The sequence below is a fragment of the Rhamphochromis longiceps genome, linkage group LG18 (genome assembly GCF_057381845.1).
Source record: "Rhamphochromis longiceps isolate RC_006_pf linkage group LG18, R_longiceps_female_GT1.1, whole genome shotgun sequence".
Lineage (NCBI taxonomy): Eukaryota > Metazoa > Chordata > Actinopteri > Cichliformes > Cichlidae > Rhamphochromis > Rhamphochromis longiceps.
Window position 1 is genome coordinate 10,045,986 of NC_140574.1, and position 24,569 is coordinate 10,070,554.

The window sequence follows — 24,569 nt, forward strand, 5'->3', positions numbered from 1 at the left end:
CACATTGCTTTAAGCAAAAATTGAGTTATATGCAACTGTCTTTGACTTGAAGAGACTTGTTTAACATTTAAACCTATTTTCTGTTATCAGGATACAAAGTTAATGTGAGTAAAACACAATTGCTTGAATACAATTAGCGAGTAGCCTGCAAGATTTAATAAAAACTATTTTAAATCCATGGATCAAGCTGACTTTTAAAATTTGGGAAATAGTAATAAAATAGTATAAACTAAAAGAAGATGTAGCAATTCTTAAGTGGTGTGCATACGATACACATTTTGTTCCAAGTAAATTGGATTCTAGATTCAAAGATTGGACAAATAAAGGATTAACAGCTTTATGTATGGTAATGGAGAAAGGTAGACTACTAGTTTTGAAAAGGTTAAAGAAAAATACTCGTTAGAAACACAGGATTTTTGTAGATACCTACAGATGAGGCAAAAAGATCAAATCTAAGGCTGAATTAAGCAAACAGCTATTAGACTGGGCATACAGCTCAAATAAAGATAGAGGCTTTATCGCTGCCTTGTATAAAGGGTTAATAAACATGAAATCACACTCAACCCTACATATTAAAACAATGGGAAATGGAGGGAGGTATAGATATTATGAAGGAGGAGTGGAAAACAATAAGGACATACCAATGGAAATGTAGCAGCTCACAGAGCTGGAGGGAATTTGGTTGGAAAAGCCTGATAACATATTTTATTACATCTCACCAAAAATCAAAGTAACCCTCCCATTTGCTGGAAGAATTGTGGAAACACAAATGCAAATCATTATCATATAATTACTGGGACTGTCGTGTTATTAAAACTTATTGGAAGGGAATACATGTAGCAGTACAAGAGATATTTGGAAGTTATTTGCCTCTAGAAAGTAAATCTTTATTTTTTGGACTCATGCCAGAAGGATGGACAGAGAACGATAAATATTTGTTTAATATTTTGTTGGTGGTAGGCAAAAAAGCCCTCACAAAAAATGACTTTCATGTCAGAGCCCAACAATGAACATGTGGATGGACGTCATAATGGACATTTACAGGATGGAGAAAACGAGCGGATGTGAACTACAAGAGGGACCTGTGTGTGTCATGTTGTAAGAAATGGATGGACTATATAATAACACGCAGGCCAGATTTAGACTTTGTTAACCTTAGATTTATTATTTATATTACTGGTAATTAAATCTCTCTCACTAATTGTTTTTGTCATTTTGTTTTGTTTTTCTTCTTCTTAGTTTCTTCTTCTTTTTTCTTCTTTTGCATGGATGTTTTCGTTGTTAAAAAAAGAAGAAGACATTTAGATGGATATCTGTAACAAATTATTGAAGCTGATGCACATGATACTGTACAGTGACTCCTAAATGTAAAAAAAAATTAAATTAAAATAAAAAAAACTGTTTTCTGCATATTTCAACATATAAAATAAAATAATGTTTTGTGTTTACACTCGCTCTTTCAAATAGGTGCAAGTAAAACACGGCAAAAAATAATTACAATTAAAGATTCAGCGGCACTAAGTCCTTTCGCTCTTAAATCTATTGTCACCTGTTTAGCAGGAGTGGGGCGGGTGGAGGTTTGCCTGGTGCCACAGCAGTCATGTTAGTGGGGGGATCCAGGGGTTTCTCTGTGAATTTCACATTCCCACGCAGAGTGTACAGTGGACACTAATGTTTCATTCACTTTTTACGGAATAAAACTCAAAGTAATGTCAGTACGTCAACGCTTTGAATGCTGCATGCTCGTACTCTCTCCTGCACTCCTTATTATCCATGGTTGATCTAATCAGTAATCTAAATACTTTTTTTGCTATAGTAATCCCGTACATTACTCTTTAGTTGAAAAAAGTAACTGGATTACAGTAACGCGTTACTGCCCATCTCTGGTAGTAACTGTCAGTCTTTCGTATCACTGTGGAGGAGCTTTTTTCCACTTTTCTTCGCAAAATTGTGTTAATGCAAGCGCAGACGGTTTTCATTATTTCAAGCAGGGTTAAGTCAGGATTTTGACATGGCCACGTAACCCTCCATGGTGTGTTAGTTTTATGCCAGAGGTTACAGGAATCAAACCTTCCAGAGAATTGAATTTCTCGGTCCACAGAACATTTTCTCTCTTGGGGATCATTAGATATTTTTTTAGAAAATGTGAGATGAGCCTTTGGAATTCTCCCATGGATGCCATTTTTGCCCAATCTCATTCTTATCACTGAACTCCGACCTTCACTGAGACTCTGAGTTCTTTAGATGGTTTTCTTGGTTCTTTTGAGACCTCTTGGGTGAGTTGAAGTCGAAGCGTTGACTCCTGAGAAGGTTCACTGCTGTTCCAGGATTTCTCTATTTGCAGATAATGACTCTCACAATGGATCACTGGAGTCCCAAAGCCTGAGAAATTGCTTTGTAACTCTTTCCAGGCTGATAGATGTCAATGACTTTGTTTGTCACCTGTTTCTTTAGATCATGGGACACACAATGTGTTTGTTTTAGTCTTTGTCACTTTGTCAGGCAGGTTCTATTTAAATAACTTCTTGAGTCTGGCAGTAGTTAGTTTAACTCAGCTTCCCAAGAAGACATGGTTATGAAATCATCATTTAAAATCTGCAATTTTTTTTATTTACTTGTGTTATTCTTGTCTACAGGGAGTGCAGAATTATTAGGCAAATGAGTATTTTGTCCACATCATCCTCTTCATGCATGTTGTCCTACTCCAAGCTGTATAGGCTCGAAAGCCTACTACCAATTAAGCATATTAGGTGATGTGCATCTCTGTAATGAGAAGGGGTGTGGTCTAATGACATCAACACCCTATATCAGGTGTGCATAATTATTAGGCAACGTCCTTTCCTTTGGCAAAATGGGTCAAAAGAAGGACTTGACAGGCTCAGAAAAGTCAAAAATAGTGAGATATCTTGCAGAGGGATGCAGCAGTCTCAAAATTGGAAAGCTTCTGAAGCGTGATCATCGAACAATCAAGCGTTTCATTCAAAATAGTCAACAGGGTCGCAAGAAGCGTGTGGAAAAACCAAGGCACAAAATAACTGCCCATGAACTGAGAAAAGTCAAGCGTGCAGCTGCCAAGATGCCACTTGCCACCAGTTCGGCCATATTTCAGAGCTGCAACATCACTGGAGTGCCCAAAAGCACAAGGTGTGCAATACTCAGAGACATGGCCAAGGTAAGAAAGGCTGAAAGACGACCACTGATGGACTGATGAAATGAGAGTGAGTCTTGATGGGCCAGATGGATGGGCCCGTGGCTGGATTGGTAAAGGGCAGAGAGCTCCAGTCCGACTCAGACGCCAGCAAGGTGGAGGTGGAGTACTGGTTTGGGCTGGTATCATCAAAGATGAGCTTGTGGGGCCTTTTCGGGTTGAGGATGGAGTCAAGCTCAACTCCCAGTCCTACTGCCAGTTTCTGGAAGACACCTTCTTCAAGCAGTGGTACAGGAAGAAGTCTGCATGCTTCAAGAAAAACATGATTTTCATGCAGGACAATGCTCCATCACACGCGTCCAAGTACTCCACAGCGTGGCTGGCAAGAAAGGGTATAAAAGAAGACAAACTAATGACATGGCCACCTTGTTCACCTGATCTGAACCCCATTGAGAACCTGTGGTCCATCATCAAATGTGAGATTTACAAGGAGGGAAAACAGTACACCTCTCTGAACAGTGTCTGGGAGGCTGTGGTTGCTGCTGCACGCAATGTTGATGGTGAACAGATCAAAACACTGACAGAATCCATGGATGGCAGGCTTTTGAGTGTCCTTGCAAAGAAAGGTGGCTATATTGGTCGCTGATTTGTTTTTGTTTTGTTTTTGAATGTCAGAAATGTATATTTGTGAATGTGGAGATGTTATATTGGTTTCACTGGTAAAAATAAATAATTGAAATGGGTATATATTTGTTTTTTGTTAAGTTGCCTAATAATTATGCACAGTAATAGTCACCTGCACACACAGATATCCCCCTAAAATAGCTAAAACTAAAAACTACTTCCAAAAACATTCAGCTTTGATATTACTGAGTTTTTTTGGTTTCATTGAGAACATGGTTGTTGTTCAATAATAAAATTATTCCTCAAAAATACAACTTGCCTAATAATTCTGCACTCCCTGTAATATTAAAATGTGTTCGATAGACTAAAATATGTTTTGCAAATATTCAAAACTACTCAACTTTTAATAGAGAGTTTGAGTGTTTCCTGTCCAGAAAACAGATGCAGTACTTCAAAATCATTTAGTAACTGTATCATAGACACCTTTTGTAGTCAATAGCTGAAAAACTCATGGACATCACCTGTCCTGTCCTGCTCTGCCAGGCCTGAAAAGCATGCTCTGTTGGGTTGACTTGACCATTAAAGAATATCTCATTTCTTTAGTTTGAGAAACTCTCAGGTTGCTTTTGCAGTATCAGTTTTGCAGCATTTTTTTGAATCTGTGCAGAGTAGAGCCCTGTACACTTCACAGTACATCCTGCCACTTTTTTTTTTTTTTGCCTGTCCCGTTTGGATCTTTAGCCATCAGAATTGTTGTCTGAAGGCCAAGAAAGATGCCAAGCGGATTTACTTTACCAATTGGATCATCATGGCCTTGTCATATTTGATTGACCTTTATTATAATTAAGTATTTATTTTACTTGATTTTCGGTTGTTACAGACGGGGTAGACATGACTGGGGGATAGGACAGGGAGAAAGAATGAAAGAAAGAGAGGGAGAGAAAGAAAAATAGAGGGGAGAAGAGATGGTGAGAAAGGGGAAAGAAAGAATTGAAAAACAAACAAAACACCTGGATCACCTGTATGGAGATAAGAAAAAACAGAAGAGAAAACAAACAAAAAAGAGCAACATAATAAATACAACACCATCACAATAAAGTAGCTAACAGTAGCTAACAGTAGATACTAAATATTACATGTTACTGTGCAGTACGCATGATTGACAGCGCACAATGTGATTTGAGGTAGCAGCCAACAAAGGTGTAGTTTGTGTCTGTGAACACCTGTGTGGATCAGCACGGAGTGTGGGGAGCCATAGCCCCGTCCCCCAGAGCATGAAGCAGGTATGGAGGAGATCCAGGCCCTAGACATCCAGAGGTCCCAGAGTACGAGGACCCGAGGAAGACCACCAGGGGGGCAACCGTGTCACCCTCCTGGGAAGAGCTTTTTGAACATTTTTTTAATGAGCATGAAGTATTGATACTATTGTGCTAGTATTGATCCAGTACCAATAGCAGTGGTGGTACTGATACTATTGATATTTGGATCAATAAGCTCACCTAAATTATTAAATCATTTCAAAATATTCAGAACCTTTGATTGTGTTGTCTCAATAATAATAATACACAATAATAATATAGTTGATCACACTGACTTTGCCTCTTAACAGGAAAACGAGTAGGAACGAGGTTAAAGTGGGATTCAGCAGGAGGGGGAAACCTAAAATTAGTTGTAGTGGCTCAGTGTGGAGAAAAGAATCACAACTCGCAGTAATTTCTTATGAGTAGATTTTCTTGCACACCTAAATTCAACAAGATGTCAGCAGATGTTTAATGTTGGCCTGGCTGATTTCCATCCTCTGCACTGACAGCACACTGTTTATGCTGCCTTTATATTAGACAGTACAGTTTGTATGAAGGTGGAATTCAGTCAATGAATCTAAGCATCATCAGCTTAAATTCAAATTCATCTCAGCTACACTTGATGTGACCTGACTCTGACCATGAGCACCACAACCACTGTTCACCATTCACACACCGTAACTTTAAATCCATCACAGTACAACCAGCTAACCTGTTTACCCTGTGCTAAAAAGCAGCGGATTTTAATGCAACCTTTTAAAAACACAGTTAGTCTGCTATGGTTTGTTTTGCAGCAGGTTTCACAATATGAAAAAAAAATCTGATTCTAACATCTGATTAAAAAACACAGGACTTACAAGTGAGCTTTAAATTTTCAGTTTATTAAATACCACAGAGAACAGGATTGCCTTTCATGCGTCACTGTTTATGGTGAAATTGGTTTGATGTTTGAAATAATAATAATAAGTTCCCTCAAATGCGTTAAGTCAAAAGTAAAGTCTGTTTTGAAATGTAAGGAGTAGATAGTACAGATATTTGTTTAAAAATGTAGGGAGTAAATGTAAAAAGTTGTCAGAAAACAAAACTACTCAAGTTAGGTACAGATGCCTGAAAATTCTACGTAAGTACAGTAACTAAGTATTTGTACTTCGTTACTTTCCACCTGTACAAATTCTCCATAAATGTGCACTAAAGCCTAATCTTGGTCGTGTTTTATTTTAGTTAATGATTATTTTTTGGGGGAAAAACATCTAGGTTTAGTTTCGTTTTATTTGGCTAAAGTAATCTTTCTGTGCTTTAACGCATTTTAAAGTGATATCTGCTGTAAGGTGAAGCTTTTAAGTAACTAACTGGGGTAAAAGTCACAGTCACGGCCAACCAATGACACGTGACTAATGTCACTGCTTTGATTGGGTGAGAGGACGCTTATGTAGAAGTAGGGCAAAGGTAGAACACGGTTAGTGTAGAGAGTCCTCTGGTGCAATAACAATGCTGCTGAACAAGGTAAAATTCTCTATCTTAACAATGATCTACCTGTCTCTGTTGTGGGTTAACTCCTTAAAGATTTTCTGTGAGCACCTCCCGATTGACAGTTTATCGATCTTCATCCGATTTTCTGCACGTTTAGCGACTACGTCACACGCTAGCGTTAGCTAGCTCAGTGCTGTAGCGTTATGAGACGTTATCAGAGGACTGTTCATTTAGTCTACATGTAAAAAGGTTTCTCCTAAATCTACACGTAATTTTATATTGTCAAAATACGCATTAGTGCATTAGTTACACCAAAAGGTTTACCTTTTTAAATTGGACTAGGCAACATTGGAGTTTTCAAAGAAATTTAAGAGACAGACTCTACCCCTTTATAAATCTCAATGTTACATCTCAGCAAACAAACAAGCGATTGAAAAGCACTGTTACAGAAGTAAACAGGAATATGAAGACACAACTGTCAAACACGGCAGTAAAAGACAAATAACTCAACCATTAATGCTCCTATTCCTGGGTTGCAGCCAAACATTACCACGGCTCACAGGCTTATGAATATGAGTAAAGAATTCACGAACAGGAAACTCGCAGTGCTAAGAAAGTGCCCTCACATTAGGCTTTTTGTGTCATTTTCATGGGTGGTGATTAATGATTCTTAAGTTTTTAATTTAACAGGTGTGAGGTGTCACAAACTGTCTGATGCATACCTATATTTTTTACATACAGGTCCTCAGAGCTGGTGTGCGGTGTGGGATCCGTCTGCAGAGCTCTTCTACAGCTACAGCCAGTGCCACAGCATCTTCCAGCAGCCCTGCTCCACCCCTTGGCTTCTCATTTGGTAAATAGGCTGTAGGCCTTGGTAATATCATTTTGTTTTTAAAGTAGGGTCTCATGTAACTGATGCATGAAATTCTTGTTTAGCAAATAACCCTTCCAGTGATGTAGTTTATAGGGATCTATTAAAATAAAGCTAAAATGCTTTGTTGCTTCTTTGGCCCACAGAGTTGACCGATCAGCAGAAGGAGTTCCAGCAGTTGGCGAGGAGGTTTGCACGAGAAGAGATCATACCTGTTGCTCCTGCTTATGACAAGAGTGGTGAAGTGAGTAAAGCGAGGATTGGGCTGCTGTAGCGATTGTCAAATTTAAAAAAAAAATTTTTTTTTTTTAACTTCATATATGTAGATGTGCTTGTACTGTTGATGTCTGTAGAGATTTTCAATTACGGTTATCACTTAGTAGGTCTATAGTCAGGGGTGCACATAAGTGGTCCGCAGGTGCGCATTCGCTGTCAAAATAAAAGACGCGCATCAGATAAGAAGTTGCAACGCGTGTTTGCGTACATAAGATTTTCTGGAGGAGGACAGACATTTGTTTAGAAGTCGTAAAGATGTCGAAGAAGCAAGCTCCTATAAGCAGTTACTTTGGTGTTCCTCCACTTACAAAGAAATGTCAGGAGTCCGAACCACAAAAGAATCGCATATTCTCAGAAAAGTGGTTGCAGGAGGTGAGCTGGCTTCAAACAAATGATGAACGCACAGATTTTGGTGCAGAATATGCCGTGAAAATCCCACTCTAGCGGACAAAAACTGTGTGTGTGTGTGTGGATATTTGCTTGTGTACACAGACTTGTCTTTAACCTTTCTATTTTTTTTCCTTTGGCATGATTGTTAGAGGCTTAGTAGAATCACAATCAGAAACATAATGTCTTTGTCATTGTTACAGGTACAACGAAATTAAAAGTGGTAACACTGACATGTTGTCTCCCTTTACAGTATCCTTTCCCCATCATCAAGAAGGCGTGGGAGCTTGGTCTGGTTAACGGTCACATTCCACAGGAATATGGTGTGTTGCATTCTTATTTGAAATTTAGTGGCTCATTCTAAACTTTGCTTTGCATGGATGAGATTCATTCACAGGTAAAATATTAGTGCAGTCTCCATCATACCATACATGTTGCCTTTACATAAAGAGATAATACAGATAGCTGTAATGTTGTTGCCTAGTGTGACCATGTTTGCTGTTCCTGGGGGAAAATGGCAGTGGACATGTGTTAATTTCAGGAAACTCGACACACTGAACACTGCATTTGAAAACCTTATTTGTTCCTCTTTGTTTTCAGGTGGAATGGGTTTGTCGAGCTTTGACAGCTGCCTCATCACAGAGGAACTGGCTTATGGATGCACAGGGATGCAAACTGCCATGGAGGCAAACTCTCTCGGAGTAAGTTATTCACAGCTTGCTTATTTATTTATTTATTTATTTATTTATTTAAGGCCCACCAAGACACAAACCTAGAACCAGATTTAGAGCCTTTAAACTGGCTTTGTAACTTGTTTAAATATGTTTTAGAACCTGTTGTTGCAACTGATCCACCAAAAATAGACTGCTGCCAAGCATATTGTTTATTTAGCAAATTATTACAAATACAATTTTGCTTCAAGGGGCCATATATTATCAGAATCTGACTCTCATTCCACATTCAGAGGAGAAAATGTCTCCTAAAGTAAGGGAAAAGGAGAAGTCTTAGCCAGAGAGGCATAATTTTTCAGTACATATGGACAGGAATCGGAGCAGGTACCTCTGTCAGTGCGCCCCAGGGCAGCTGTGGCTACAATGTAGCTTGCCATCACCAGTGTGTGTGAATGGGTGGATGACTGAATGTAGTGTAAAGCGCTTTGGGGTCCTTACGGACTAAGTAAAGCGCTATACAAATACAGTCCATTTACCAAGAAGACAATTTAAAACGAAAGCCAATAAACAAGAGTTTGGCAGCAGGACAGAACTCATATCAGGGACGATTAAAAGGTTATTTTGAACCCGGGGGGAAACTTGGGGGTTTATGTAATCAGCCATCACGGGCTCTCTGGAGCCGGCTTTTGACTGTTCATCAGCCAGCTGTTTAGATTCACACGTACAAAAGTATTTCATGTTAAGAAAATAAGGCTAATGATGTTTTCCCAAAGTTTATTTCATGCATATTGAGCACAGAGGAGAAGAGTAGCTGTGTTAGAATGAACTGTATCTGTTTTCCCCCACACAGCAAATGCCTGTCATTATTGCTGGCAGTGATGCACAGAAGAAGAAATACCTGGGACGGCTGACTGAGGAGCCTCTCATGTGTGTAAGTATTTAATTGGAAACGATGACATGATTTGATATTTGGAAGAATGCAGCATCTAGTGATATTGCTTGTTCTGCAGTAGTTCAATCATCTACTGCAGAACATGCATACAGATAAGAGTGCCCTCATATATTTTAAGGAATATTTCTTTCCTCTGTAATATTTGATAGGGAAATATTAGATCTTTAACTGTCATGGTTACTACTCTTGATTTTAGTTAAGTGTCAATGTGCCAAACTGTCATCTAGAATTAAAGTACTTACAAACATTCAGTTCAGGTGTTTCTTGTGGAGAATGATGGCGTCATATTTTTAGGTGCTAATTCTCATTCTTGCTGTTTCACACTTGGGTGCGAGCCTCTGCAGTGTCAGCTGGAGGCTGTTGATTTATCCCTCTAAATCACTAACCTCACTTATGGCTATGAGCTCTGGGTAGTGACCAAAAAAAATAAGATGTGGATGCAAGTGGTGGTTTTCTCTGGACTGGCTGGCCCCTTCCTTGGTGATGGGGTGAGAATTTCAGTCATTTGGGAGGGAGTCCGAGCAGAGGTGCCGTTGCCATATGGCACAATGAGCAAGCTGATATGGTTTGAGGATCTGATTGAGATTCCTTCTTGGTGCCTCTTGGGTAAGGCGTTCTGGGCATGTCCTACCAGGAGGAGGCAGAGATTATGTCTTTTGGCTGGCCTGGGCACACCTCGGTGTGCCATGAGCTGGAGGAGGTGGCTGGGGAGAGGGAGGTCTGGGCTCTTCTGCTTGGGCTGCTGCCTCTGAGACCTGGCCCTGGATAAGCAGGAGATGATCAGGCTCAAACTTCTCCATGAATGAATTTCCATAATTGGGACTGAAAGGGCTACCCAGTGAGACTTCCTGTTTCTGTAAGGGAGAGTTCTTACTAAACTGTTTCTGCTAATTTAATGAGGAATTCTGTGGACGGACTTCCGTAGACCTCAGTGGAAATCTGTAATATTCAGTGGACTCACGAGCTTATCTAGCAGCACTACTGGATGACCTTTATCAACATTAGCAAATGACAAATCATAACTGAGAGATCTTTTAGAGCCTTTCATGCAGCGAGAATTTTAAAAAGAACATTTTGTTGCTCTAGGAAAAACAAAAAGAACTTAACTTCTTCTTCAACTAAACAACAAAGTTGATACAGAGGCATTAGATTCTGGTGCAAATAAAGAATTTCCTAGATTTTAATTTCTTAATTGTAATCCACTAATTGTTTGCTCCTCATTTTGGTAAATGGTTTGTACAGAGGGAGTGGTGTCCAGAGTCTTTACATTCATTGAAATAATTTGGTGTTATTGCAATTAAGTGTTGCTTGTAAATTGACATTTTTTATTTTTTAAGATGGTTTAAAAAGAAAATTCCTGATTACTTAACTGTCTGTTTGGATAAGTTGATTTATGCTGGATGTCCTGAAGTCCTCTTTGCGTGTCCATCTGTACCTCCTGCCACTCTGTGAACCTTGTTGTAGATGACTTTTTTTTTTGGGTGCAAACCGTTCTGCTCGGTGATGCTAAAAAGTGGATCACTACTTCAGTGGAGAGCCCGTCTGATGACTGGTTGCCTACCCTTTTGTGCTCTCTGTGCATCCTTTCCATCCACTGGGATCGCCAGTTTGATGTTCCATGCGTATAATCCAGCACCTCCTGTAGACGCTTCTTGAGCTTTATCACAGAAAGTTCTTCTTTATAGGAACTTTTGTAATCTTTAAGTCGCTATGACCCACCTAAAACTTTGAAGGACACTGGCAGGCAGTTGCATCACAAATGTCTTTAATATATGGTAGAAACAAACACACTTCAGCCTGTGGCTTCAGTTTCTACGACCTGTGGCTGTGACTCTTTTTAAAGCACCACCTTAACATATGGTGGGCGCAGGTGACGTCAATAATCAACCCAACAACAACAAACACAATGACAGAGCATTTAACTTTCAAGTTTGTTTATTAATACCCTTTACAGAATAAATGGTAACAAATGAAGGAAAGTTTGTTTGTGTAGGAGACTTTGAACAACAAGGCAGTTCAGAGTGCTTCTTGTTATACCGTCATGCCTTATTTATCTTGTAAAAAGGACCATAAACTCTGTGCCTTACTACTGTGTGCTGACAGCAGCAAACATGCAATGAAAGACGGTGCTGCTGTTCTCATTTTAACTCCTGTGTGGGTTTCTGCAGGCGTACTGTGTCACTGAGCCCGGGGCAGGATCTGACGTGGCTGGCATCAAAACACGAGCCGTAAAAATGGGCGATGAGTATGTTGTTAATGGGCAGAAGATGTGGATCACCAACGGAGGGAAAGCTAACTGGTGTGTGCTCACAGTTGCTGCTGATGTATTGCAAAGTTGTAGTGATCAGTTTTAAAGGGCATTCGTCCTCAAGGCCACTCTGAATGCTGAAATTTGCACTACTTTTCTCTCTGACTACTACAGCAACTTCTGTCTGGTAATTTAGTCTCTAATACTTTTAGGTACTTCCTGCTTGCTCGCACTAACTCAGATCCCAAGTGTTCAGCCAGCAAGGCTTTTACTGGCTTCATTGTGGATGCAGACACTCCGGGAATTCAAATAGGAAGGAAGGTGAGCTGAAAAAGAGTCTTTTAAAACATTAAGCACATTCTTCAGTGAGTAAATCATATTTTAAATGTTGCAGAAGTTTGATGCTCTGTTCTATAAACATTAGACGTGTAATGTCAGATAATTTACTGAGTAGTGCAAATGATTGTTGTTTGTTAAAAATTATATGTAATAAAAGGAGGAAAAATGTTCAGTTTGTAAATGTATCCCATTTTAAATTTTATTTTGTTTTTGTGCCTGTAGGAAATGAACATGGGCCAGAGGTGTTCTGACACGAGGGGCATTACCTTTGAGGATGTGAGAATACCGAAGGAGAATGTCCTGATCGGAGAGGGATCTGGATTCAAAATTGCCATGGGTGCCTTTGACATGACCAGGCCACCAGTAAGTTTTCCAGCTGTGACAAAACCTAACATCTGTAACGACTACTGTGCATAGCTTCATCTTTACAAGAAGTAAAGACATGATTCATCTTTTGGCATCAAATTATATCTGCAAATAAAAGGATTAGAAATTGGAGTGCAAAAATCTGAAGTTATTGGTCTTTAAAGGTGTTAAGCAGTGGGTCCCCCCCCCCCCCCTGTCATTTGAATCTAATTTAACTTGCTACAGTTTAAGGGATATATATTGTGCTCCTGGAGAATTAACACTTGCAGCTAAGGAGAATATCTTATTATTTTCACTGTCTAATATTGATCAAAGTTGTCTCTGAGCTTGTAGTTTGAGTGTGACTCAGCAGTACAAAGATGCACTAGTGTGGACTCTTAAATTTTCAAACGTGTGCTAACAAATATGAACCATGATTTAAATGGTGATAATTGGGTGCCAGTTTGGCTCAGTGGTTGACCATGTGATTGCATGGCCAGAAAAGCAGCGGTCCAGGTTCAAGTCCTTTGCGGCCTGTTTTCCCCTCTCTCCCCGCTTTCCTGTCAGTCCACTGTCTCTATCCTATATAGGCAAAATGCCAAAGAAAACCCTGGCTTTGTTTCAGTTTATGAGCTGCCTCTGTTACAACAGGAACTTTGAAATGTAGTAAAACATCAGCAGGAAACTAAACAAGGACAACAGTGGATGCAACATCACCAGATTTAAGGACAAAAGTTTAAACTTGTAGCTGAAGATTTGTCTGAGCATGGTTCATGTATTTGCTCCAATGCAGGTGGCAGCAGGAGCTACCGGCCTGGCACAGAGGGCGCTCGACGAAGCCACCAGTTACGCTCTGGAGAGGAAGACCTTCGGCAAAGTTATTGCTGAGGTGTGTTCATGCATTTTGTTTGTCCTTTAAAATCTGGGTATCCTTAATTGGACTGCTTTTTGTTTTAAACTCAGATGAAGAAAAGATCAACGTGCTTCTGTTTCTTGATTTGCAGCACCAAGCTGTGTCCTTCCTCCTGGCTGAGATGGCGATGAAGGTAGAGCTGGCTAGGATGGCGTACCAGCGTGCTGCCTGGGAGGTGGACCAGGGCCGCAGAAACACCTACTACGCTTCCATCGCCAAGGCCTTCGCAGGGGACATCGCCAATCAGGTGGCCTCTGATGCTGTTCAGATATTTGGAGGCAACGGCTTCAATAGCGAGTACCCTGTAGAGAAGCTCATGAGGGATGCAAAGATCTACCAGGTGGGTGACAATAATGTGCAACTATGCACTACTACACCATCTCAGCTTCATCTTCTTTAATTAATCTGATTTCTTTTGTAGATCTACGAGGGCACAGCTCAGATCCAAAGGCTCATTATTGCCCGAGAACACCTGGGAAGAGCCAAGAAATGAAGTCTGCTCATCATCATTTAAACTTACTTTTCGTGTTTGGTATACATAATGTATTTGTTTCTGTTCTATTTGGCCACTTGAACTCAGGATAACGATCAAAATTTTGCATTAATGTCACTTCATCCTACTGCGGTTTTCAAGAGTGATCCAGATCAACAAGACTCATCAGCCTCCTTTTGCCTCATAATTCACGATGCCATAAGTTACACCAATCCATCAAGTCGCAGAATATGACACAGCTATGTCCTGATCACAGAAGTTTCTGTTAATGATGATGGTGGGGGGCCTATTGTGTAGCATTAATAGTGTGATCTACCAATTGCCTGTTGTGCTGTGAAGCTTCTGCTGATGAACCAGAACTGTTGGGACTAAAGTTAGTGCAAGCCTAGTCCTTTTTTCTAACCTTCAGCCTTACTCTGTTGCTGCAGTACTTGAACAGTGTGATTGGTGTTTGATCACATTCACTCTTCTTTGCATCAGGAGTTTGATAAATGGTCATTAATTTCTTCATGCCTTACTCTAAGCCTTTTCTCTCAGTTCTGACTCTCATACTGATCTTTGCTTGTTTTTTTAAAAACAAAAGGTTTTAAATGTAGAAATGAATTTCTTGCCAGAATGTGTAAACATACTGATGAGTGTAAAATTGCATGCTGTCTGAAAACAGTTTGATTTTACATTTAGCTGCTGTCTCTTCTAGATTTCAAATGAATATCCAGTGTAAAGCGTCAGCTTTACGGCTTACCTGTGCAGACAAGGCACGTGTGGATGAGCTGACGATAGACCGTTGTCACATCATAGAGAATTGTGTCCATAAATTGTCACTGAATAAATTATTTCATTCAGTCTAAACATTTATTTTTCTTTCTTCTCCTTTCTCCCATTTGCTAAATAAACAAGCAATTTGAGTCTTTTCTAAATTTCATTTCTTCTGGGTCCTCCACGTGCTGAGAGAGGGCTCATTACCTAATGACAGCATTCACAACCATGTCGTTTTTTTAATTTCTTTTTATTGCAAGCTTCACTTGTTAGGAATCTGTCAAATATTCATTATATTTATTAAAACAACTTCTTTAACTTTAAAAAGTCTGCTTCATTTTCAGTTCTGTAATTGAAGTAATCTGTGTAGATAACAGCCATATAGTCTTCAAGACACAACAGCAGCACTAATGTCCTTTATGTAAAGGCTAGGTGTAAGACACATTGCTCGTGTGTGGGTTTGTTAGAATCCAGTCTTCTAGGGGGACAGAGTGGGGAGTGAGTTGAGGAAGGAAGGAGTTCAATATTTTGAAGCTGTGTATCAGTCTGATGGAGGAGGTCACCACAATACTGACTGCTAGGCAGGTGTTACAGTTGTCGAGGTGGGAGGGCAATGAAGCAACCAGTGATCTTTTCTGCTGCATTTACTATGTGATTCAGGTGGAGTTTCCAAACCACACAGTGATGTAGCTGGTCATAGTGTTTTCAGTGGTGCCTTGCTCGAAGTTGCACATGATGGTTATGGAAAAATAATTGCAGTGGGAAATTTTCCCCCAACACTGCAAAAATAAATGACTTGAGTAAGATACCTGAACATTTGTGCTTAAATATATTCGAGTAACAAATATCACTTCAAATATGAGGATTTAGGCTGCAGTTCTCCTTCCAAACCAATAGGTGGCAATAACGCGCTTCAAACCAACAGCCCGAATTGTTGTAGAAGAGGAAGAAGGAAAACGCCGGATCATGTCAGAATGGTAACTAGCGACCTGTTTCTAGTGTGATAACGAGTGTAGTTTAGGATAACATTACAATAAAATATTATGTAAGTGTGCTCTTTCCTCTAGTCTATCCAAACTTAGTCCCACACAAGCGCGCTAATCAGTGAAAGCAGCTAGCAGAGTGGCTAAGATGTTAGCATGTAGCAGCCTGTCAACAAGCCGTGAATCATGTTAACAGTCAGCCATTTATCTGCTAAACAGGGGTTAACTCAGCGCTAGATTACGAAGAGGAAGAAGCCAAGTTTGATTTTTTTCAGGTTATTGAGTTTTAAGGCTGTCTGACGTGTTGTTGATGTGTGTTGAATTTCAGGGGACCCAGGTGAAAGATGTGATCATAAAGCCCGACGCTCCCAGCACGCTGCTGCTGGAGAAACACGCAGACTACATCGCTGCCTACGGCTCCAAAAAGGACGACTATGTGAGTACAGGCCTCATCAGAGCCTTGATATCTGTGTTTCTATTCAGGGCTTGGCCACTTGCAAGAAAAGGGTAGTCGTTGTCATCCCGCCGACAATGATCCTACCCAAAGAAGATGAGGAGTTACTGAATGGGATGAGAAAGTGTGGGACTCAAAGGGGTCGCTGAATGGGTGGTCTTCAAAACCTCCAGATAACAATCCAGTTGAGCTTCTGTGGTAGACTTTGGAGTTCAGAGGGGCAATCACTAAAAAGCAGCCAATGTTTTTGAACTAACGCTGCTGACCTTTGGTGTTTTGTCAGGAGTACACGCTGTCTGAGTACTTGAGGATGAGCGGCATCTATTGGGGGCTGACTGTGATGGACCTGATGGGGGAGCTACCCAGAATGAACCAGCAGGAGATCGTAGACTTCATCAAAGCTTGTCAGCACGAGTGTGGAGGCATCAGCGCCAGCATCGGACATGACCCCCACCTGCTCTACACCCTCAGTGCCGTCCAGGTAGCAGATTACTCTCGTATTCTCTACAGCTTTAATTCTAGATGATACACTGAACTTTTAAATATTTATATGTGCTTTAATATTTCTGAATTGGCCCCTCTTTAGCAAAATTTTTTAGCAGTTCTAGTGTTTATTCCTCTAGATGTTTATTTATTTTTCTTCATAGTGCTGCTTATATTTAGCTCAAATAAACATCTCAAATTATGTCCCATAGTGTCTGGTCTGTAAAGGAACTTGAATGGTCTGCACATGGTGTATTTTATGTTCTCTTGTTTATTAGTATTTTGTGAACTCTCTTCCTCAGATCTTGTGCTTGTATGACAGCGTAGATGCGATTGATGTGGACAAAGTTGTGGAATATGTCAAAGGGCTGCAGCAGGAAGATGGCTCTTTTGCGGGGGACAAGTGGGGTGAGTGAGTTTTACTCTCACATCCCACAATACACGTGCTTCTAAGTTAGGGAAGAAATAAATAAAGCTAAGAACAATTTTTCTAAATTTTTTTTGTCTTTGCAGGAGAAATAGACACACGGTTTTCCTTCTGCGCTGTTGCTACACTCGCATTACTGGTACGTATGTTAGTCTTTCCATGTAAATTATTATTTACATGATTTATTATTTAACTTAAAACTTTTTATAGTTGAACCTGTTTTAGAAAGTCCATTACTCGGCAGTGTTATGTGGGAGCATCGGACTTTATTTTGTGTCGATAAAATGAGGCTAAATAAATAATAAAGTTACACAATATCACAAAGTTCATCAGTTGACTCAACAGCTCTTTCATTCTTAAGTCTTAACAAGCATGTTTTAATAAACTGTTAATTTAAGCTCATTATACTTCATTTTAAGATGTTTTTTGTTTCCCAGGGCAAGATGGACACGATCAATGTTGACAAAGCCGTAGAGTTTGTTTTGTCATGTATGAACTTTGATGGAGGCTTTGGATGCAGACCTGGTTCTGAGTCTCATGCTGGTCAGGTGAGTTCACTGATATACTGATATTTACTCCCACAGAAAAGTTTGGAGACTCTCAGAAGTGTTTTGTTTCTATTTGATAGAAAATAGAATTGAGCAAAATTTCAATTATTTGTCAATAGATTCAATAATCATAACAATTTCATTTTTTAATGAATTGCTGTCAGACAGTAAATCAATCTTTTTGAACAAAAGCAGCAAAACTCTTTTAAGTTTCAACCTAAAATAAAATAAAGGAATTATATGTTAAGTTGACACTTCCTGCCTGATTTGCTCCTGCACACCAGTCTTGTTGAATGAAGCTGACTTATAAATGAGGCCAAGACAGTTGCAGTGTAAGGATGACGTGTTCAACCTGGATGGTGGTGAATTTGGCACTTTAGGATCAGTTGTTATTTAAATCAATTTCCGGTGTTTTCCTTCCTGTCTGTCAGATTTACTGCTGCACTGGCTTCCTGTCGCTCACTGGCCAGTTACACCAGTTGAACGCTGACCTGCTGGGGTGGTGGCTGTGTGAGAGACAGCTGCCGTCTGGAGGCCTGAATGGTCGACCTGAGAAGGTTTGTGCCAAACACTGTGAAGTATTGAGTTACTTAATGAAAGTATCTGGTTTTATAGTTTGAAGTTCAGACTCCTTCGCAGTTGAAGAGTTTGAGCTGTAGAAGCAATAATGCAGATTGAAAAGGCTGATGATTTATTGGATTACCTGGTAATAAATACAGTTTTTAAGATTAAATAAAATATTAATGTGTCTGAAAGGAGGAGATCAGCTTCCTCCAAAGGGTGGCTGGGTTCTCTGTCCTCTTTGGGCCTCAAAGTAGAGCCACTCCTCCACATCAAAAGGAGGCAGTTGAGGTTGTCAGGCATCTGACTAAGACTGACTGGGCTGACTGACTTGACGCCTCCTAGTTGAGGTGTTTCAGACATATCCTACCAAGAAAAGTGGAGCTAAAGGAGGTGGAGTGGGTAGAGGGAGCTCTCAGTGTCTCTGCAGACTGCTGCCTCCATATTCTGAACCGGCATGTGGCAGAAAATACGTGCAACAGCTGTGGTTTACTTTCGGTATCATTCAGCTTCCAGATGTGTGCTACTCGTGGTGGGTTTTGGCCTCGCTGAAAATCATCGGCAGGATCCGCTGGATTGACAAAGACAAGCTGCGAAAGTTTATTTTGGCCTGTCAAGACGAGGAGACGGGAGGTTTTGCCGATAGACCAGGAGATATGGTGAGAAGAATTTTAAGAATCTAAATTTGAATATTTATGTTTTGGACTGAAAAAAAGTCTTTGCATGTGAGGTAAAGCAGGTGGTTTCAAAGACACTGAGTGCGAAGTGTTTTGGTCCATTTCTGTGGCCCACTTTTGTAGTATTTTCTCTATAATCAGTCTTATTGATTCCTATTAATCCTCCTTTGCAGGTGGATCCTTTCCACACCCTGTTCGGGGTTGCAGGTCTCTCCCTGCTTGGAGACGAACAGATCAAACCGGTGAATCCGGTGCTGTGCATGCCCGAGGATGTCCTTCAGCGTATTGGCCTGCAGCCTGACCTCCTCAGCTAACCCTCTGATGCATCACACAGACACTTTTTCCACCCGCACAAAACAGAAGCTCATGGCACGGCTGGATTTCGGGTGCACAGAGTCTCACAGTTTGGACATGACTTCCTCTGAACCTCTCTGTTTTAATCCTCCTGCTACTCATCGAGTCGGTGTTCTTGTGTCACTGCAACGAAAGGAGGGGCTTAAAAAGATGCTTTGACGTGTCATCTTTGCAGAAGGCTGGAAATCATGCAAAAACATTCAACAACATGCAACAACAACTTCTCAACTTACTCACTATGTCAGTTTGTGGGGGAAAATGTGAAAGTTTGCTCACAGTTAAAATGTTTCATCTTCCTGATGTTATCACCTTCCAGCTTGTCCTCTAGCCAAGAAGCTATTAGTGTTATGAGTTTCTTTGGCCAGAAGTTCCTTCTATTCTGTCCTATCGTGCTTTATTATCATGTTTGTTACTGGAATGACTGGGAATATTCATAGCTTATCAGCTTTGAACTTGAGAGTGAAGAATGGAAGCGATGAGTCAGATGAATTCGGCTGAGGGAGAAAAGGTAAAAGTTAGATTTGCTGTTTTAGTATGTTGTCACACATAAAGCTAGAGCTTTTTCAATTTCCTGCCTTTAGCTTATTATGTATTTGATAAGAGCATGTGAAGAGCAACACTGCTCAGTAGGCTTTAGAAGTGGAGATGCGTCATAGGACAGCTTTCTCCATGCATTAAAATAAAACCTACACAGACTCTTATTTTGGCGGGCTTTATGGAAAGAGAAAATGTTCTCTTTGTGACTGGAACCACCCAGAGCTTAAACACTATCATTGGTACGTTTAATGTCTTATCCAGGATCCTAGTTACACTATTTATTTAAATGTATGTTGCTCAGTGCAGCTGTGTTAGATTTGCCTCCACAGTGCGTGCAACATGAAATATTTCCAGTCTTACCGTCAAATGAAATGGCTTTTCAGACAGCTTCAAGTTCACTTTGTGCACTCTTCTCGTCTTACAGAATTAAATTTCTATCTGTTCTTTGTTAACTGTTAAGTGTCAATAAAGAGAGACATTATCAGTGAGTTGGTAAAGCATTCGTTCTTATTAGTTTTCCCCTTTTAAGGGCTTTTAATACTGAGTAAATGTTATTGCTATACAAAATGAATAGTCACATAGAGTGACCCCTGTGTTATTATAAGTTTTAAAGTTCAGTTTTCAATGGATTCTGCTCACTAAACATATTAAAATAAAAAACAAATTGACTTCGTCAGCAAACAAAGATAATGCAGATAAATAATGCCAGTCATCGGAGTTTTATCTTCCCGTAATTGTACATTCTGGATATGATTCAAACTTGCAACAGACAAAAATGATGTCAAAAACGAGATTTTATTGTCGGGATGAAAAGGCCGCTCAAACCCATAAAAGCATCTTCAGATCAAGCATTAAAAGGACCATATGATTGATGATGATGTTGTTTTGCTTTATTTCTGTTTGATTGTTTAAAATATACGTTTTGTGTCATTAATATGAATTTGATTCCAGGAGGAAACACAAATCCCTTGGGGTCAGGAAGAGCTTCTGATGTAAAAATCAGCCAAATCAAACACGCGGCGCCGCCTCTGTCGCTGTTGGACCCCGTGTGATTAACTGAGCAGCTGGAGCTTATTTAAAATACAAGTTGAAACTTGACTCTAATGAAAATGAAAAGAAGGCAACTATATTGAGACTTTTCCCCAAATCCGAATAGTAAACGTGTAAGTTAAAGTCTACTTTTACATTAATTGTAAGTGATACAAGTTTAGAGTCTCCATAGTGTTTTGGTGAATAAATTTGAATAATGCCCCACAAAGACTTAAACTAAACTTGGGCTTTGAATTTTCAAATCCCATAGCAATTCATCTCTAACATGCACATCGAGTCTATTTACGTATTTGGGCTTCAATTTAGAAGAATCTATTGTTACCCTGCTGTAGAAGACAAAGTGAGAAAGGTGCCATGGTGGCAATTTACTTCAAACTACATAAAAGTTACACAGAACTTGAACAGCCACAGAGTAAACAAATCCATTTTGCAGACCAGGGTAACAGTTTGGTTTATTTTACTTATTCAGCTAACAAAAGAGGAAGGCCATCTGCTGCCTCTCATGCTCAGGTAAACTTCAATCGACTACCAATAAAATACTAACAGGTTTTTAGATGAAGCTGATTACTCCATGGTGGAAGAAAAGGTGTAATGATCAGCGGTAAGGAGGATTCAGACCTACTGCTGTAAAAATATGAATATAATATAAGAAAAATCAAAAGAGGTAAATAATGCAGAGAAAATACCTCCTTTGTTTTTCTCCTATATTACAGCTAGATTATCACTAATGGACCTCGGAGTTCACATCACGCAGGACCTGTCATGGTCCTGTCACATCAACACCGTGGTGAAAAAGGCCCGACAGCGTCTCTACCACCTCAGACGCTTGAGAGACTTCCAACTGCCCTCCAAGGTGCTCAGGAACTTTTACTCGTGCACCATAGAGAGCATCCTGACGGGAAACATCTTAACCTGGTTCGGGAACAGCACCATGCAGGACAGACGAGCTCTACAGAGGGTTGTGCGGTCAGCTGAGCGCACCATCCGCTCCGAGCTCCCTGACCTGCACTCAATCTACAGCAGGCGGTGCTGGACCAAGGCCAGGAAGATCGTGAAGGACCTCAGCCATCCCAACAACAGACTGTTCTCTCTGTTGAGGTCAGGAAAGCGATTCCGCTCCCTGAAGACCAACACAGAGAGACTGAGGAGGAGCTTCTTCCCGCAGGCGATACGGTCTCTCAATCACACCACCACACAGTACTGACCCACACATATGGTTCTTACACACACACTGGACTTTCTGGACTTTGGTTTTACACAACACTGGTCACTATATTCTTCATTTCCGGTTAATACTTGTACAGCTGCTGTTATTGTGTATATATTTATTTAGATTTAGATTTCTTCATACATTCTTATATAGTTCTATATTGTGTATTTTGTTGTACAGTTATTTTATTTTCAACTTTAATTTATATATTTATCTTTATCTTATTCTTCCCAGTTAAATTTACCCTTCATTCTAATTTGTGTTGTACAGTTATTTCATTTTTAACCTTAATTTATATTTTATTCCTTCCTAGTTAAATTTACCCTTTTTAATTTTTCATATTTATTTCCTATCTTATTCATAGCCTTTTCCTTTTTTGTTCTCTTTAGGTCACGAGCAGTTGTCCAAGCATTTCACTACATATCGTACTGTGTATGACTGTGTACGTGACAAATAAAATTTGAATTTGAATTTGAATTTGGACAGGCTGTTTCATTTGGCTCGCATGGGGCTAATTATGGTGATACTGAGTGATGATTATTTTTCATTGTGGAATAATGTGCTGATTTCTTGATTAAAGGTTTTGGTTTAATGTTTACCCATAACCCCAAGTAAGCCCCTCACACTGTGATGTTACTTAAAAATGGAAAACTATTTAAAAAATGAAAAGAGGAACATGCATTTTTCACACTGGGTGAGCTGGAGCACTGAAATGTGGGAGATTTTTAAATGAAAGACAATTAAACAACAATTAATATTTTAGTTTTAAATATTGGGGGGTTTTTTTTGCTGTTGGTTTGCTTTTGAAGCTGTAACCTGTGTCTGCTGTTACTTTAGCATCTTTGCATGTGTGATATGCAAACATTTCATCTTGTGAGCACGGTAACTTAACCCTCTGATGCATAGTGGTCACTGGAGTGGACAGCTACTAAAACGTACATATCTCTTTAATGCATTGGTTTCTATGGTGGAACTGCATATTAGCCTCTAGAGTGCTCTCTGCTGCCATGCTCCATTGAGGTCAATTCAGTGTTCAGTTAGTGCAACTGCAAGTAAATTTCCTCTGAATCAAAGATGGCAGACAAACTGTCACCCCTGCCGACCACTGCTGGCATATCCTGTCAATCCTTCTATGCTAAAAGAGCCCAACAGGTAAAAAAAATATGATGATATGCAGTAACATCTAGGGAAGGATATTATCTGTTTGGAATAAGAAATTGTTATGTCTAATATGTAGAAAACTACGATTAACCATGTGTCCACTGTAGTGGACATCATGCATTACCCACTATATTTTTTTAACATAAGTCATAAATTGTCTCACTGTTTTTTGGGACTGTTTTGGTTATAAGTAAGCATATAATTGTTACATTTATAAGCTACTCATTTAAAATGTATATTTCTGTGCAGATCAGCTGTAGTTTGAGTTACTATAATAATTATTTTATCATATTTTGTAGACTTCAAATGCAGCAAAGAATAAGGCAGCGTACAGAATAGTCCAGGAAATTCCATCCAGCTCCAGTGATGATGATTTCATTGATGAGTGCAGTGATGATGAGTTCAGTGATAAGTCCAGTGATGATGAGAGTGGCTGCCAGAGCAGAACAGAGACATAGGAACTACGGACAGCCTAGGTGTGATGAACACAGAAGTGTTTGGAGATGCAGAGACTAAGATGTCAGTTTGTGTTTTCTTCCAGCATGCTACTAAGGGCTTGGTAATACTGTCCTGCATCGTTATAGAACTGTGTAGACTCAAAAATGTTTCTCTTGTTGGAGATAGTTTGCCATATTCAGGTGTAGGATTCACAGCTAGGACTGTTGATTGGTTTTGTTATTTACGTCTAAACATTGGGGCCTTATGAGTTGAAAGTTCCAAAAAAATTGCTGAGATGTTTTTCAAAGGATACAAGCAAACAAGTGTTTGTATATTTACAATAGAACACAAGGTAATAAATTTTTATAGTAAATTCACAGTATTTCATGCTAAGTGCTCAGGCGCATGTAATCCACTGGAGTGGACAAGTTTATAACTTTATAAAAAAACATATTTTTGGGGAAAAAAGAGTTGAACATTTTTTTTCATGTCCTGAGAAGAATAAAAGCACTTAAGAAAAAAATCTTGACCAAGGCTTTCATAATTCATGCATCAGAGGGTTAAGCTGTGTGAATCATTTTTGCAGTTATTTCACTCTAAAAAGTGCAACATGACCAAAGGAAAACCTTTCAAAACTCTTCTGCTGCCGTGGCTCAGCTGCTTCAAGGTTCACGGTGCTGTATTCAGAGATTCCCTTCTACATACTGTGGTTGTAACGAGTGGTTATTTGAGTTACTTTCCTATCAGTCAAAGCAGTCTGACCTCTGACATGTGATAGAATGTGAGGTGATTGTGTGGGAAAATCAGAATAGTCCAACCGTTTCTGAAACACTCAGACCTTCCTGTTTGGCAAAAACTCTGACACATTTAAAATCACTCAAATCACCTTTCG

The 24,569-nt window shown here is 39.7% G+C and overlaps 2 protein-coding genes across 2 annotated transcripts; both read left to right on the plus strand.

Moving 5' to 3' along the window:
- The first annotated feature begins 6,486 nt into the window (after positions 1–6,486).
- On the plus strand, positions 6,487–14,416 carry acadm (acyl-CoA dehydrogenase medium chain). Its single transcript, XM_085389439.1, has 12 exons — positions 6,487–6,576; positions 7,285–7,396; positions 7,561–7,658; positions 8,331–8,400; positions 8,678–8,778; positions 9,599–9,679; positions 11,869–11,999; positions 12,161–12,269; positions 12,510–12,650; positions 13,426–13,521; positions 13,637–13,885; positions 13,967–14,416. Exons 1-12 carry the CDS (start codon positions 6,562–6,564, stop codon positions 14,036–14,038), a joined length of 1,275 nt encoding a protein of 424 aa, XP_085245565.1. The 5' UTR covers positions 6,487–6,561; the 3' UTR covers positions 14,039–14,416.
- Positions 14,417–15,526: 1,110 nt separating this feature from the next.
- Positions 15,527–19,513, plus strand: rabggtb (Rab geranylgeranyltransferase subunit beta). Its single transcript, XM_085390015.1, is given in 11 exon segments — positions 15,527–15,532; positions 15,692–15,746; positions 15,749–15,771; positions 16,106–16,213; positions 16,515–16,712; positions 17,017–17,122; positions 17,228–17,280; positions 17,579–17,689; positions 18,121–18,246; positions 18,760–18,909; positions 19,101–19,513. Coding segments are annotated over 11 exon segments (1,077 nt in total). The 3' UTR covers positions 19,242–19,513.
- Positions 19,514–24,569: the final 5,056 nt, after the last annotated feature.